General features: G+C 37.3%; 1 protein-coding gene across 2 annotated transcripts in view; it reads right to left on the bottom strand.

Moving 5' to 3' along the window:
- Positions 1 to 15,747, bottom strand: part of COL9A1 (collagen type IX alpha 1 chain) — a 72,448-nt gene that overhangs the window by 17,226 nt on the left and 39,475 nt on the right. For both annotated transcript variants that reach the window (XM_042803589.1, XM_042803590.1), the window contains 9 exons: positions 14,358 to 14,411; positions 13,585 to 13,638; positions 13,348 to 13,401; positions 13,190 to 13,243; positions 12,923 to 12,976; positions 11,764 to 11,808; positions 10,858 to 10,911; positions 10,687 to 10,740; positions 732 to 785 (listed from right to left, as the gene is read on the bottom strand). In XM_042803589.1, the coding sequence (XP_042659523.1) occupies positions 732 to 785; positions 10,687 to 10,740; positions 10,858 to 10,911; positions 11,764 to 11,808; positions 12,923 to 12,976; positions 13,190 to 13,243; positions 13,348 to 13,401; positions 13,585 to 13,638; positions 14,358 to 14,411 (477 nt within the window). The remainder of the gene's footprint in view (positions 1 to 731; positions 786 to 10,686; positions 10,741 to 10,857; positions 10,912 to 11,763; positions 11,809 to 12,922; positions 12,977 to 13,189; positions 13,244 to 13,347; positions 13,402 to 13,584; positions 13,639 to 14,357; positions 14,412 to 15,747) is intronic.

The raw sequence follows: 15,747 nt of genomic DNA, 5'->3' as shown, positions 1-15,747 counted from the left end.
TAAACTACTGAATCGGTTTTAGAATTAACAAACTAAGGGTCATATCCTGACAAGCTGATGGGGCAGAATCTTATTCCCAGAACAGTCCTAACTTGATGAAAGGGAATTATCTGATGAAAATAGAGCTGATACAAAATACAACCCTTAAAACAGCGTCTTATTATGATTTTATAGCTGACAAACAACAGAAATGGCTTACAGGGCTTTCCACCCTCCAATCCTCCGACAACAGTCTGGTTCTCTTAAAAATACTTCCCAAGATCTTGCACTCTGTGATTTGTGCATTCCTCTGTAACAGTAGGCTCTTTCAGCCAAAACTCCCCAGCTATGCTCCTGACTGGTACTGTGTAAATATTGCTGGAGCACTAGTAAAAGGTGGCATTCATAATCTGCTCCATTCATTAGTTTCACACAGCTGTTAGCAGAAAGCCAGTTTTTCACTGCTCCCATTCCCCAAGTACACACCGCCCACACAGGACTGTGCAACCCAACTTCACACATCACAGACAGGATTTACATCTTTTTTTAAACAGAAGAAGAAGTCCCACACATCTGCATATACTTTAAAACAGCGTTTCAGACACAGAGGACTGAAAAAGAAGCTCAACAATCACTTGTTTCAATGTTATTTTCAGTTCCCTGCATGGATAAATGGGTAAGTGCAGTTCCAGATGATACCACAGCTCCTTGAAAGTAAACATGAGCACTGAATATGGAGATAAGCTGCTTACCATTTTCCCTGGTAAACCTGGAGGACCCACAGGACCTGGCTCCCCTCTGCTACCCTTAGAGGAAACAGAAGGACATCGTTACTTCCTGAAACATTTCCTGTGAACAGGGAATAAAATATGGGGGGGATTCTTAATGTTTAGCAAATGACACTACTTAGCAGTTGGCTTTAATCAAGACTTCTATTTATTAGGGCAAAATACCACATACGTTAAAAACAGCAAAATTTCCTAAGAAAAGTAAACATTTTTAGTTAACAATGGCATACCTATACTTAGTTGGCATTAAATAATTCAACTAATTCATTCTGCTGAGTCATTATGCACACCCAAGTCCTCTTCATGGAATTGCACCTGAGAACTACCTGTGAAGAACACATTTACCTCACTAACACACCTCTGGCATGCATGCTTAGTTTTAGGCTTTTGCTTAGTTCCATCAGCTGAACTGCCACATGACCACATACTTAAAAGGCCACGAACCCACATGAACAATGGACAAATGTGCAAAGTGTGTACATGCAAGAAGTCATGCTTAACAAACTCATTTAGGTTAAAAAAAAAGTCTAGACTGGTATAGGAAACAGTAACCTTTAAAAATCCCCATTCATAATAGTGATAAGTATAAATACGCTTTTTTACTACCTTTTTACTTTATAAATTCATTTCAGATGTTTACCCATTCAGATAATCATATCCTCATTAGTGTTATAACTCCATCTCTTAATGCAGCCATTTGTATATATTCTACACATTTTTCAAACTGAAGTACCTTCCTCAAAAGGGCTTTTTCTCTTATGATTAAACCTTTCAGAACAGCTCATTAAGTTTTATACATTTACTCTCACTCTTACAGATAGATACCTGTACAGATAAATTCAATCACTGACCCAACACAAGCCTAAGTCTTATTTGAGACACTTTTGTTACTTCTACTGTGTGAATACAGGAGGTACTTGCTATAAAAGCATGATATAGCATTTAAAATCATAAAATATCAAGAACTGAAGTTATTATATATGTAAGTAGATAATCTGTTACATATAACTTAGAAAATTTCAGATAAAAGTAGATCTAAGCATTTTAGTGCTGTATATAAGGGATAATTTTAAATATAGATATTTTCTTCATAGCAAGAAAAATATTGTGAAATACTGTGATATACTGAACGATAAAATGAGATGGCAGACATGGCCTTTTACACCAGGTCATAAATGCAATGACAACTTCTCACACAAGCTTAGGAAAACTAACTCTACAGTTCAAGAAATAATTAGGTATCCTGGAGAGATCAGAGGACCAAACATAAACAGATTTTTCCATTAATTTTCTTGAAAATATCCGACGGTGTTAAAATCACTATCCTTTTAAAGTACTTTGTATAATGTCTAGAAGCTTTTTTATGTTAGAAAAAAAGAAAAAAGCCCCCCAGATCACCTTCATTTTACAACCCAGAAGATGCATTAACCTTTTGGAAAATCTGTTAATCACATAATTCTGTACTACAACTCTGACCTGGAATGCTACTACAATTCTGATGCAGGAAAGAGAAGGATTAAAATTATGATTAGTATTAGAAACTCATCTCCTTATATATGTCAGAACATTCATGTCTGATTGCTATGCAGCTATAAAACAAAAGCAATGTCACCTTCCATAGAGTTAAAATTATATAATAAACCTCTCAAGCACATCAAAGGTTCTGCTGGTCATACAGAATGCAAGAAAAATCTTCCATTTTATTTTAAATGCAAAAAAATCTTTTGTCAAATACACACTACAGGCACTTTTTCAAACACCAATGCTCTTCTAAGATGGTAAAAAAGGTTAGTATACAGAAGACCAGAATACAAAAGGACAGTATTTCCCATAAAAATCGACACTATGTCTGTAAGGACAGACTACTTCCAGCTAAGGGTCACCAATGCAAGATTTGCACATCTTGTGGTTTAGCAAGTAAGAGGGGAACTCAAAGAACAATCAGGAATTCCACTGGCCCATGGCATAACTTAAAGGACTGTAAAGCTTCCTCCAACTTATACCTGACTGAAATGGCCCTGGGATAGGATATAAATTGAGCTTCTTGCTCTTGGTTCCCTATATAAGGGACAAAATAAAAAAAGGCGTAGTGAAATATCCTCATGTAAACATTCAAAATACACCACGAGTCGTGTCCTAGAAGCATCTACATTTTCCCTACAGCCTATAAGAGGGTTTCTGTAACTATTTCAGGTGTTGACATCTTTACTTGGTCAGATGAAACCTTCCTCTGTGCTCTAAGTTACTCACAGGCAATAATCAGAACTCAAGGCAGTTTGGCCATGTCCTCAGCCTAAATTTCTTACACAGCAGCCCTATATATAACACAGTCCGTAGTTGCAGTCCACCCACAAATCGATGGGCATGTTGCACTGGTTTTAATGCCTAAAAACAACAAAAAAAAAAAACCCACCCCAAAACCAGAATCTGAATGTTTTATGCAATTCAGACACAGTTCAAAACTTCTACTTTTCTTAGAGGTGGAACTCTTGAGGCAAGTAGCTACTCTGGAATGAGCTGGGACAGACCAGCTAGCACCCATGCTGGTAAACTTTCCTGGCCTACAATGAAGGGAGGCAGCATGCAGACTACTGCTGCAAATGTTCCCTGAAGTACTCCAAAGCTTGGCCTCGGCCTAGAGATTGCTTAAGTCAATGATGTTAGACAGTGTGGACCAAATGAGTGCCCAAGACTGCTCCAGTACTTTAACAGTATAGATGATTGATTTCTGTTAAGTATACTATCACTTAGCACGTGAGAACTGCTGAGGGTAGGGTCATTCTCCCAAAGGATGGCAAGGCACGTGTGAAGTGGTACGGGTGTGAAATGGTAGCACGGCACCACAATACCGAACAATACCAGGATGCAGCCCTTCCACAGCTGATGTGCTGGACTGTAGTTACAACAAAATCTACCTTCCCTTTGTTTCGTGGTAGGATTGCTGGACCACTCGATATATTTAAATGAAGATTTAATGTCTCTCTCACAGTTCTGTTAGATCTATATTTAACCTTTGAATGTAACATAGGTAAGGGGACATTACAGGATTTACAGTAGACCTTCCTTTAGGTTGCCTGGGATGGTTTTCATCCTCACTGAAATTTTGAAGACTTGATTCTTTTGTAGAATTTTCACAGGCAGTCATGGAATGCGTTCTTATGCAGAAAAAAAAAAAAAAAGTTTATTTCCCTGGTTTATTGATTTCCTGTTGATCAATTGAGTGGAACGATAGTAAGAATACATCCCAGGTAATTTGCCTCTCACTTAGCTGCCCAGAAAATCAAAATACTACTTAGAATCTCTTGACAGGTAATTCACAGTGTATAGTGTAATAAACTCTCCCCTACTTAAGAAATTTGCTCTTTCAATATATGTCATACCAATTTTAGTATCTTCAATAGCAGTGCGATAAAGAATTAAATCTGTACAGAATAAAAAAGAATAAACAAAGTACTTTTTGGAATGAACTTTTTTAAACTTAGTATTCCAAATTCTTTTGCAAAATGTAACCCATCTATCAATTATATGCTCATGAGACTTTAACTTATCATCATTTTTTTTTTTCATTCAAAATCCCAGAGGAATTATTAATTTAAATTCAAGGATTTATCCATGGAGGCATCAACATGACTTTTCCTTTGACCTTCAGTACAGTACTAAAAAGCATCCAAAAATATAAACTATTATTTGCTAGAAGAGTAAATATACAGCAAACTTTCTCTGTGATTTTGGATGTACCTTTGTACCTTTCTCAGAGTAATAATTAAATTGCACTGCTCAGGATAATGGTAAGAGATAGGTGTAGCATGAAATGTACCTTCTTAACTGTGTCATGCTTCAGTCAAAGCAGCAGCCCAGTAGCTGCCATTCTCTTCAAGGGTGATACTGTGGCCAAGCATAAATGACAGCCACCTTTTGTCGTGGTTTGAGCCTGGTCAGCAGCCAACCACCCCGCAGCCACTCACCCACCCTGCCCCTCCATCCTGGGAATGGGGGAGGGAACTGGAGGGGTGAAGGGAGACTCACAGGTTGAGATAGAAGCAGTTTAATAATGGTAATAAAACGAAAACAATGACAGTAATAGAAAATATAAATGGGCAATGCACAATGCAACTGCTCACCACCCGCTGACCAATACCCAGCCCGTTCCCGGTGAGCGATCCCGAAATACCAAGATCCCACAGTCACAATCCTGGAAGCGAGAGAGAGCCCCTTCCCGACCACCCCTCCTCTATACAGTGAGCATGACGTTCCATGAGATGGAATATTTCATTGGCCAGTTTGGGTCTGGTGCTCTGGCCGTGCTCCCTCCCTGCTCCCTGTGCCCTTGCTCACGGGCAGGACATGGGGAGTCGGAGAGTCCTTGAAATCTCAGCAGCAGCCAAAAACCAGTGTGCTATCAGCATTCTTCTCATACCAAACCCAGTGCTGAATCCAAAACACAGCACTATTCTAGTTACCAACAAGGAACATAAACCCTATTCCAGCCCAAACCAGGACACCTTTCATACGGGCTGCATCTACAGCATTAACTGAAGTCTAGGACAGCTTTAGTACACTAACTACATAATAAGTCCATCTTTTACCCAGGTTACTGTCTACAGTGCTTAGGAGAAGCCAGCACTGGGATACGTTCTGACATCCAGAGGTCCTGCATGCCCAAAAGACAAAGGAAGCTGTTGTTGGAGGTGGAGGGGTAAAGGGGGAGGTAGCATACAGGAATCTGACCATGCGGTTTGGAAAGATAGGGGTGGATCGTATGAGAACTAAAGAGGCTTAGAGATACTAATCAGGTTTGGCTAGGATATATAGTCTGTGAGTGAGAGAGAAAAAAGTGCTACCCTGTACAAACCATGCTGCAGAATTGTGCAAGTTTAGTCACATTCATTTAGAGGCTTAGGTTTACTGGATAAAAAGTGTACCTGACAGGATGGAAATCCACTTTATTCTTTTGACTCTGCTATAGACTGTGCAGAGCTAACCCATTGGGTTCTATCTTAAATGTAAACTATGATTCACCACTTGTGGAACACCTCTGAAATTATATATACATAAACACGTCCACAAATACCTAAACATATATAAACTGAGGCAAGGATATTTCATCCTACCATACTACCTATACCACTACACCATTACCAACTATGGGAAAATGACCCATTGTATCAGCTGGAGTCATGTAAAAGGAATATGATAGAAAAGCTAGATTTTAGTTTTAATTGTTAGGATAACCAAAGACACGTTTCAGGATAGGTAAGACAAAAATATCTTTAAAGGCTCAGAAAATTATTTAGCTGAAAGTAATTTAAGATGCTGAAAGCAGTATTCCCATTTAATTTTGTCTGACATTTTAGTACCAAATCCAGGCTCCCTATTTATAATGAGCAGAGACACAAAGGCACCTCCAGAGATCAAGTCAGGCCAACCAACCACAGCCCCTCAGAAGTCTCTCAGAGGGGCCTACGGTATCAAATCTTGGTATTTGATCATATATTCCATTCTAAAACCTTAACAACATATATATGCTGGCCTGCATACACACAGAGTTTGCTCAGTTTGCTACACAAGTATTGAACTTTAACTTAAATGATTACTTAAATGTTCCAAGCTCTCTTCACTGCAGAACCGCAGGATAGGATACATGTTCTCCAAATGTCAGCTATTTAACCTTTAAATTGCTGAAGAAAAACAAGGAATGAAAAAAATAAGGGCAGGGGTCAGAAGTTCCTGCAGACACAATATTAAAAATTTAAATCTTACTAAATCTCAGCAAATATGAAAGAAAATGGTTAAGCAGCTTAGGGAGCATAGCTAACTTCCACTGATTAGGAATGACACTCCACTGTTTGAGAATTGCTTCCTTTGGGCCACCTGCCATGGTGAGTGGCTTAGAAAAGTTTAAATCACAAATGAGTTTGTTAATTACTTGGATTGGCTAGTATAATGTGAAGCAAACATAAGGTTAACCAACTAAACTGAGAGGAAAGGAGAATATGTTTGATTTAGAAACGAAAGACAAAATTGCCATGTTGCTCCAGTTGTTTGTCTGTTTTACTGAACAGATGAATAGTAAACTAAATAAACAAAATTTTTCTGCTCAGGTGCCAACTTAAGTTTTCTAAGGAAAAGGAATGATAGACTAAAATGGTACTTTTGAAAGCAATTATCTCCTAGGGATATTTGTCAGCACTGAGGTAAGATTCTCCCAAGACATGAGTTTGCCTATTTTTAGTTAGAGATAGTTATCTTTTCAACTATTTAATACCTTCCCTGTGAAACTTTAAATGTTTACAGACTTGCAAAAGGCCAAAATTTGAATCTGCTGCTTAGTAACAGTACTGTTCCAACTACATTCCAACAGTTGTTTAACAATTAAAATAACCTTGAAATAACATGGTTTATGCCAGGAGATACTACAGGCTATTTAGTAAACAGTATAGAAGTATTAATTTGTCCCACAGAATCACTGATGATGGTTTAATAGCACTCCATTGTGCAACTCCTCAAAAAACTACACACTAGTTGAAGTGAAAATTTTCTCTCAAAAAGATGACTTCTGCAAATAGCTACGGTTAGCTAAGTCAGGCAATTTTTTTAATGCAACACAAATATAGGCATGCTGGTTTTCCCTAGTGCTGACACCAGCCTGCTGTCCATATTAGTAGTCAGCCTTGTTATCGCCCCACACACCTTCACTGCAGGTCCTATCCTCTACAGTTCTGGACCTCCTGGAGCTACCAGCCATGCTCTCTTTCCCCAGTGGTGATGTGAAGAACAGGGGTAACTGAAATGGGAAAGTGAAGAGGATCTCTCATGTGGCTGCTGCCATGTAACAACAGATTAAGGGACTGAAGTTCCCCATATCCGGCAAAACATCAAGGTTTTTTTCAACTCCAAGGAAGACACTCACCCCCACTTGACTTCTACCTGAGTCTTCTATACCAAGAATTAAATGGGACAAAGGGTAAAGAGAAATAAAAGAACTTAGGTGAGTGCTAAATAGAATCATTCAAAATAGGAGGGAAAAGGACAAGAAAAATACCCAAATAGTAACCATAAAATCCTCGGGCTTTGAAAATGTTTGATTATAAAACTTTGGTCAAAAACTATCAAATATTAATGCTGTGAGAAAATTGAAAATTTCAAAATCTGAAAAAAAAAATACAAGAAAATTTCTCTTTAGAGCAATTATAAAAGCTTTTCTCAGCCTATTTTCTACATTTCTCATTTTAGAAGTTTGAAAATCATGGCGTGCAGAATTATTTAACCGGCAGATTTCTTTCCTGGAAATGTAAGGGCAGAGTCTTAAAAGCTGAGGCTCAAATATACCTACTACATGTACATGATGCAGAAGAAAGTGGAAGCACTCTTTATTGTGCTTTGAAAATAAATACATACTCAGCTTGGATCAAAGATCATTGAGATTCAATAATCAAACCCTGTGTCCTTCCTGAACAAAAAATCCCAATCATTCTGTTTTTTTGGTGTATAAGTAATGTTTTTTCCAGTGTTCCAAAAAAGAAGACAGAAAGACATTCCAGTCATATTCTGCCTGTAGTCTTGAGCAGAAGGAAGCTAAACATAGTTATTATTCAGGGCTCTTTATAGTTTTAAATAAACTATAAATGAGAAGTAGATTACTGTTTAATGTTCTACATGAAAACTTACTTTATTATCAATAATTTACTTCCTTTCTCCATTTCGTATTGACCAAAAGTTTTTTCTTTCTATGCTTTTGCTCTAATGTTCACATATTTTCCAAAATGAGTACACTTGTAAAGACAGAGAAAATAAAGGCAAGATATCCAGATGTCTTGCTGGTCTCTACAATAATAAACAGAAAAATCATTGTATTTAATCTGCATTAAGTATTTCTGTCCAACTACAAGGTTACTAATAATTAACCTTTCATGTCAACTCCTATTCTATGGACTGCTGATTTTGTAAATTCATGTTCACATTGAAAGGATTAAAAGCATAGTTCAGCAGATTACAGTGCATTATCAGAGTGGGCAATTACTTTCATCTGATTCAATTATAATTCTTATTCCTGTTACAAGTATACAAAATACCAGCTCAAGAACACGGCTGTAAATTTTTTCTAGTGCACCCAACACCATTAAACACAAACAGGAAAAATAAATGTTTGCAAATTGGGTACATGGGAGGCTGAAGATATATGTATTCCATCCTAGTAAGTGTATCCTCATGTAATCCCCTTTTTCTGTCATTCATAGGCAGCTGTGGACACAGCATTCATACAAAGATTCAGTCTAAAATAAATGTGACCTCATGAATTAATGCATCTAGCACATAACACAAACCACAGAGGAAAACGGAAGAAAGCAAAATCTGATACCTGGCTGAGTGCTGCTGTATGTTTAAGAGGGAATTCAGAAAAGACATTTCTGACCCATGAAATACCCATACAAATATATCCCTATCAGTAACTCTCTAAACCCTGTATGAGCATAACCCTACAACTGCATGAGTAAAACTGTTATGTTGTATGATAGCAGAAGCTCAGAAAATTCCAGGAAAGTATCAGTGGCGAGACAGAAGCTTGTAAAAGCAATTGGTTACAGAGCCTAGAGCCCTATCAGTGTCGTCAGACTGACTTCTGGTATATGAAAGTTTTCTTCAAATCACTGACCCTCTCATCCCTCACAGAACGATTAGCAGCAAAGGGAAATTATGTCAGCCTTCTGTAACTTCAATCCATGCCAGGTCCACTCTAGAGAGAATCAGAATTCTGTACGCAGCAGAATCTCTAGTACCCTAAGTACGTCTCAGGAACAGTTGTCCTTTGTCTTCAACACCAAGCCTTAGAAAATACCACCAGTTTCATTTCCTTAGCCCATTTATTTCCTACAGCAAGGTACCCACCCAGCAATGATTTCTCCAGTCTCCTGAATCTTTCTGGTGTTAAGAAAAATTTCCAGTGAAAGAAATTACGTCAGTGTTTCCAAGTAGAGATAAATGCTATACCTCACATCACTATAACTACACTGATAAGGCCAAGTAGAAAGGGCCAAGGCACAGGCCTGAGAAGCATCCCACCATCATCCATGATAAATGCTTTTGTCTAGGGTGAACTGGACCTTTCTAGAAAATGCCCAAGAACAGTTTTTGGAACAGGCAAGGGACTGTTCCCCATCTGCAGTTTGATTGCACCCAGCCTGCTCTTAGACATGAGGGGCTATTAAGGGAATTTAGCAGTATGAAGACAAATCACACCATGCCAGTTGACCAAGGGGGCTGAGGACAGTCTCTAGCCACTTCATTTACTAGGTAGGACAGAGAGCTACCTTTCCTTCATAACTTGCCTCACTGTTCACATGACATGCATTAGAAATAGGTGCTAGACAAAAAAAAAAAAAAAAAAAAAAAAAAAAAATGTAGTGAATACTTAGTCCTAAAGTCAAAACCTTGTGATATATAGCTAAGCCTTGTAATATACAGCATAAGCTTCTTTAAGATGCTGAAACAGAAAAAATGGCAAGTGATCTACTGACAGCTAGTGAATCTAAGCTGTTCAGTACCAGGGGTGGGAGTTAACTGTTGCAGTGGAAGAACAGGAGTTTGGTTCCAGCTTTTTGTCACAAACCATCCTCCTTCCCTCTATTTGGGCTTTTACTCAGCATATTTAAAAACATAGACCAGAAGACTATAAACAAAGGTTTAAAATTTAATTTACCGCTAAAGCCATAAGTAGTCATAGGACTTGTGCTTCTGGATTTCTCTATGTGATGATGCACATTCACCTGGTACAGAAGGGGATTAAAGAACACCTCGTACTTCCCTTGAAAATTAGCAATTGTGCTGAATAATATTTTTACCTCGTGGTTAGCTATAGCAACCATAACTTGAGACACTGCAATATTAGATATGCTCAGTTAGAAATTTATTCAATACTTACTGGTGGTCCCCGGGGTCCTGTTGGACCTGCTTCTCCCTCTGGCCCCTGTTGACCCTGTTTTGGGGATAGGGAGAATACAACAAATGAATGCAACAAATTTGAAAAGTGATTTTTGCACAATGCAAAATTTTTCATTTTTCTAGGTCTTTTGAGTAAGATTAATGACCTTACCGGTTTACCAGAATTTCCCATCAAACCTGGCACCCCAGGGGGACCTCTATTACCCTGTCAGACAAAAGATGAAAAATATTAGCCAAGCCAATGGTTCATTGTTCTATTTTAAAATAAAAAAAAAAAAAAAGAAAATAAGCAAGGGCTAAAATATATATATATATATATATACATATATATATATATATATATATTCAGCCTGTATTCATTTGTTAACTTCCACCTTTATTTTGGTTTTCACTTAACTTTTACCTAATTCCTTCTATCTAATTTTTCAGAAGTCATATTTCAGTTCTTTTGTTGTTTACATACTGACAAATCCCAGACAGACTTGATTACTGCTCTCAAATCACAGAAGGATAATATCATTCCATGCAATTTCAGAAGAAATACACATCTCAGTCTAGTTTTCTTTTTCAATTACTTAAAACTAAACTCAGGCATTATTGCCTAAAACATTCCATTATCTTAATCATACAATACTTTTTTAAACTTAATTGGAATTGCTGCTGCAATTTGGCAGTACATACATAGAGATGACAATCTCTGTGATTCTATCAACTTAGGGCAGCTATGAATATTATGCTTATTACAAGATCCCTTATTTCAAATTGTAGTGAGGTACTCATGTCACATGCCTCCTCTGTCAATAACTTTCACAAATTTAAAAGGAAATGGCCATTTTTAGGTATTATTTAATGCCTGGAACCATGAAAACCACATCATGTAGCAAAAGAATCATGAAAAAGCACAGGACTAGAGTTGATAAAAGAATATATTTAATTCTTTCAGCCAAAGGCTTGTCTCTTAACACAACAAAAAGTTAATATAATTTCACTGAATACTTTAGAACTTGGTAACCACAAATATAGCATTATAAAAAAGTCAATACTCAAGATGATTTACCTTTGGGCCAGGAATGCCTTTCACACCTGGAGAGCCTGGCAAACCCTGAAAGAAATAACATTTACAGTGTTTATTTGTTGTTAAGGGGATTGGAAATGGTGTTAAAAAACATCTCTCATGTCAAAGTATTTGAAGTCCTTTTACTTAATATTGAAGCACTTTTATCCAATAACGGACCAAGCTTGAATTCTTTCTATTCACAAAGTAACAGATAAGAAGTATTATTCCTACTTCATAAATTGGCAAAAGAAACATGGAAAAGTGAGGAGTTATGGCTTTTTCTGGCCTAGACTAGAAATATAGTCTTGGTCCCAGTATTCTGAAACTGGAGGTAGAGTTTAACAGATACTTTTTGTATCCATTTCATCCCCTCACTTCTCTACAACAGCTCATTGCAAGCACGCTTTACCAAATTTTCTTCCAAGTTTAAGAGCTCGCTTTGTAATAAAAATTTACTTCCAATTCTGTTTTAATACAGATCATTCACTATATCCTCACAGCAATTACTCCTATAGCATAATTGTTTCACCGAAGTTTCTATTTAGCTTTTCACAATTGGCAGTTTTCAAACCTATGCAGTTAACATGCAAGAATTACCTTCTAAGAGCCCATAAAGCAATACGGATTCCCTATAACTTCACCACAGGGGATACACTAGAGAAAGTGCCACAACACACACCCACCCCTAAGAAAGAAGCATGAGCATGATGCATTCCAGATGTTCTGAGTCAGCAGAATATCAAAAGGAGATGATTGCTCATCTAAGGTACATTAGACTAGCAGGTCAGTTCTTCCAGCTCACTCTGGGAATAGGTTTGGCCCTAGTCAATAGAATGAGACCAACTCTAATTGTGGGGTCACACCATGATATCCACAGGGTCTCAGATATGAGAAACTCTAAAAAGAATTGCACACTGGCAACAAACGTTTTGTAAGACCATGTTCCTTACTGCAGTACCATGACGAAATTTAGGCTTTTGTGCAGAAGTTTTGGATGCCCATAGAAGAATTTCCCCTTGAATTACATGTACTATTCCTGGGTCTTTTGCCTAGGTTATCACTTAAATTACTCCAACATCAGCATCAAAATAACCTATATATGGTCTTTCTCTGGTTTGAACTGAGGCTGACTTTCAAAGGCAAAATACCAGATACTTACTGGCAGTCCCTGAAGCCCTGCATCACCTGGAGCTCCAGGTTTTCCTAGTTCACCCTGAAAAACATTTTAAGTTATAATTTCTGCAAATCAAACAAAAGGGATAATTTTATTTCTGGAACACAGAGCTGGAGCAATTTTGGATCTGTAGGATGGGAAAGTTCATTCAATTACTCAATAACGTCCACAAAGCCACAGGCAGCTTCACAATAAAAAGCCACAAAAGAGTGAAGAAATCCAGGGGTCAGATATATGCAAATTGTGTCTTACTTTTGCTCCAGGCATTCCAGGGATCCCTTCCCGGCCATCGACTCCTGGTAAGCCCTTGAAAGAAAAAAAGAAAAATATTGTTGGAGGGATTTCACTCAAGCACTCTGATACACAAATTAGCATGACATGAAGCAAATGAAGAAATTAAGTATACATACAGACTCTCCTTTAGGCCCGGGGAGACCATTTATTCCTCTTGTACCTTGAGGACCCTAAGAATAATAATAATTTTTTCAAATTAAAATAAACACATTGAAATGACAGATGCAAAGAATGTCAACACATACTCATTCAGATATGCATTACTTTTAGAGTACCAATTATGCTGTATATTTATATGCCATAATTAACCAACATTAACAAGTCAACACAAGTTGAAATTTGTCTGCACTCACCCTTTCCCCCTTTGGACCTGCCTCTCCCAGTGGACCTGTCTGTCCCTGATCCCCCTACAGGAAAAAAACAAACAAACAAACAAAAGATTATTTTAGCAATAAAACCAGAATAAGCTTACTTGTATTTACTAGCTAAAACCTCCAGTAAATCAGCAGCAGTACAATTCATGCTTGGTCAAAGCATACATCTTAAACTCATTCTATATTTAAAAATGCAGTTTCTTAAAATTGCAGCTAACAGCTACATTTAAAAAAAAAAAAAAACCACAGCTCAAGCCCTTCCCTAGGAATCCAGGAGTGACTAAGCAAAGGATGTTGCACTCAGTTCTTCAACCGATACAGATACTGGCTATTCCAATTATAAATTCCAGCTGGGGGACCAGGGAGCAGTGAAGAATTAATAAAAAACAACAAAAAACATCCAAACAAAAGGGCATAAATTGCCCTGTACAGTTTTTTTTTCTATTAAATTAATATTTTCCAGTTCAAAAACTGAAAAATTCCAAGTCACCCTAATGCACAGTAACACTCAGAATTAAGAGGTAACAATAATATACTAAGAGGCTAAAATGTGTTTATCTACCCCATAATTCCTTGGGGACAGTAAGAGATTCTGGACTTGACATCACTGTCATATCATTTATTCACCTGTGGGGAATCAATAGAATTTGATTGTTCAGAGGCTTTTCTGATTCACAGACACAAAATTTCAGGACTTAATATCTAACTGGGTAGACCCTGGGAAGTGTTTGGCTAACACACACTCTACTTACAGGTGCACCAGGGAGGCCTTGGGGACCAGGCTCACCATCAAGCCCACGAGCTCCCTACAAAACAAGTAGATAACAAAAGACATCAAAGTGAAGTGTTGAAACACTAACGACTTAGGCTCCCTCCTGGCTTGCTGTGAGCTGCAAATTGTCTACAGCTGAGGTTTTTTATAGCTCTAATTGAAAAAAAAAAAAAAAAAAAAGGCAAACCACCAAATAATTTCAGATTTTTTTTTTTTTTTACTCTATCTTGTTTTTTTTTTGTGGAGTTATAAAAGACAATATTTTTTAACTATGGAAAAGTTGTCATTCAAAAAATGACATTCAGTTCATTCTCTAAAAAAACAGTATTGAGCAGTGAGGCAGTAGACCTTTCCATGCTACTTCAGAAAATGTGTGTCTCTTCCTTAGTAATACTATGTCCTTCACCACATAATAGAATAGTATCAAAATGTGAAGAGAAATCATCAAGTGCAGTGCAGCTATTTTCATCACATATTTCAAGGAAACAATGTGATTGCTACCCTGTAAGTAATTGTAAATGGAGAGGAAAAGAAAAATGTTTTCACAAAGATTTACAGAGAATAAGGAACTCCTTTGTCAAACAGTTGTAGTAAATATTTCAAATAGACAAAATAGCACAAAAATGTATGCTAATAGCTATGAAGAATTAGAAGAAACAAAGAAGGCCAGAAAAGCAAAGTAAGACAGTAATAGCTTGGCAAATATGTCCAAGAGGTTAGGGATGATCATTCATGAGAAGATTCATAACCAGGACAAATTTGATGTTATTTCTGAACATAGACGAACACAGAATAAGTTTTCCATTATTTCACTTCTCAAGAAGGAGACAATGGCATGATTGCTACATTTCACTCCTTCCAGAAATTTTTAATGTATAGATTTAGCAAGATCATAAGAACAGAAATGTAATAGTCAGTTTTGAAATAAGTTAGAAATACTGTGAAGAACAGCAGGAAAATTATCCAGTTAAGTCAGAGCCCATATAAACATGATTCCCACTGGCAGCAATTTAAGGCACAAAAGATATAAGAGACAGAAAGAATGGAAAAAGAACAAACTCTCAATAAAAATTCCTGACAAAAACTGGGACAGTGAAAGCAAAAGGCTTCGAGAAGATGCAAATCACAGGAGGAACTACCCAATATATTTTAGCTTTAAATAAAACATGGTACGGTTTATAACTGCTATAACTTGGTATCTTGCTAACTACCTACTTGCATACATGACAAACTACTATAAACCCAAGGATCAGAGGGAAAGGTGTGAAGAGTATGTGTACTTCAGTAATCAGAAGGACCAAACTGCCTTTCTTCCTAACCAGAAGTGCAGTAGCTATGGAAATACAGCTGGCAGAAAACGTAAAATGCAG

The sequence above is a fragment of the Tyto alba genome, unplaced genomic scaffold (assembly GCF_018691265.1).
Source record: "Tyto alba isolate M040663 unplaced genomic scaffold, T.alba_DEE_v4.0 Super-Scaffold_40, whole genome shotgun sequence".
Taxonomy (NCBI): Eukaryota; Metazoa; Chordata; class Aves; order Strigiformes; family Tytonidae; genus Tyto; species Tyto alba.
The sequence above is the reverse complement of the archived record's forward strand: the minus strand, read 5'-3'. Positions and strand labels throughout refer to the sequence as shown.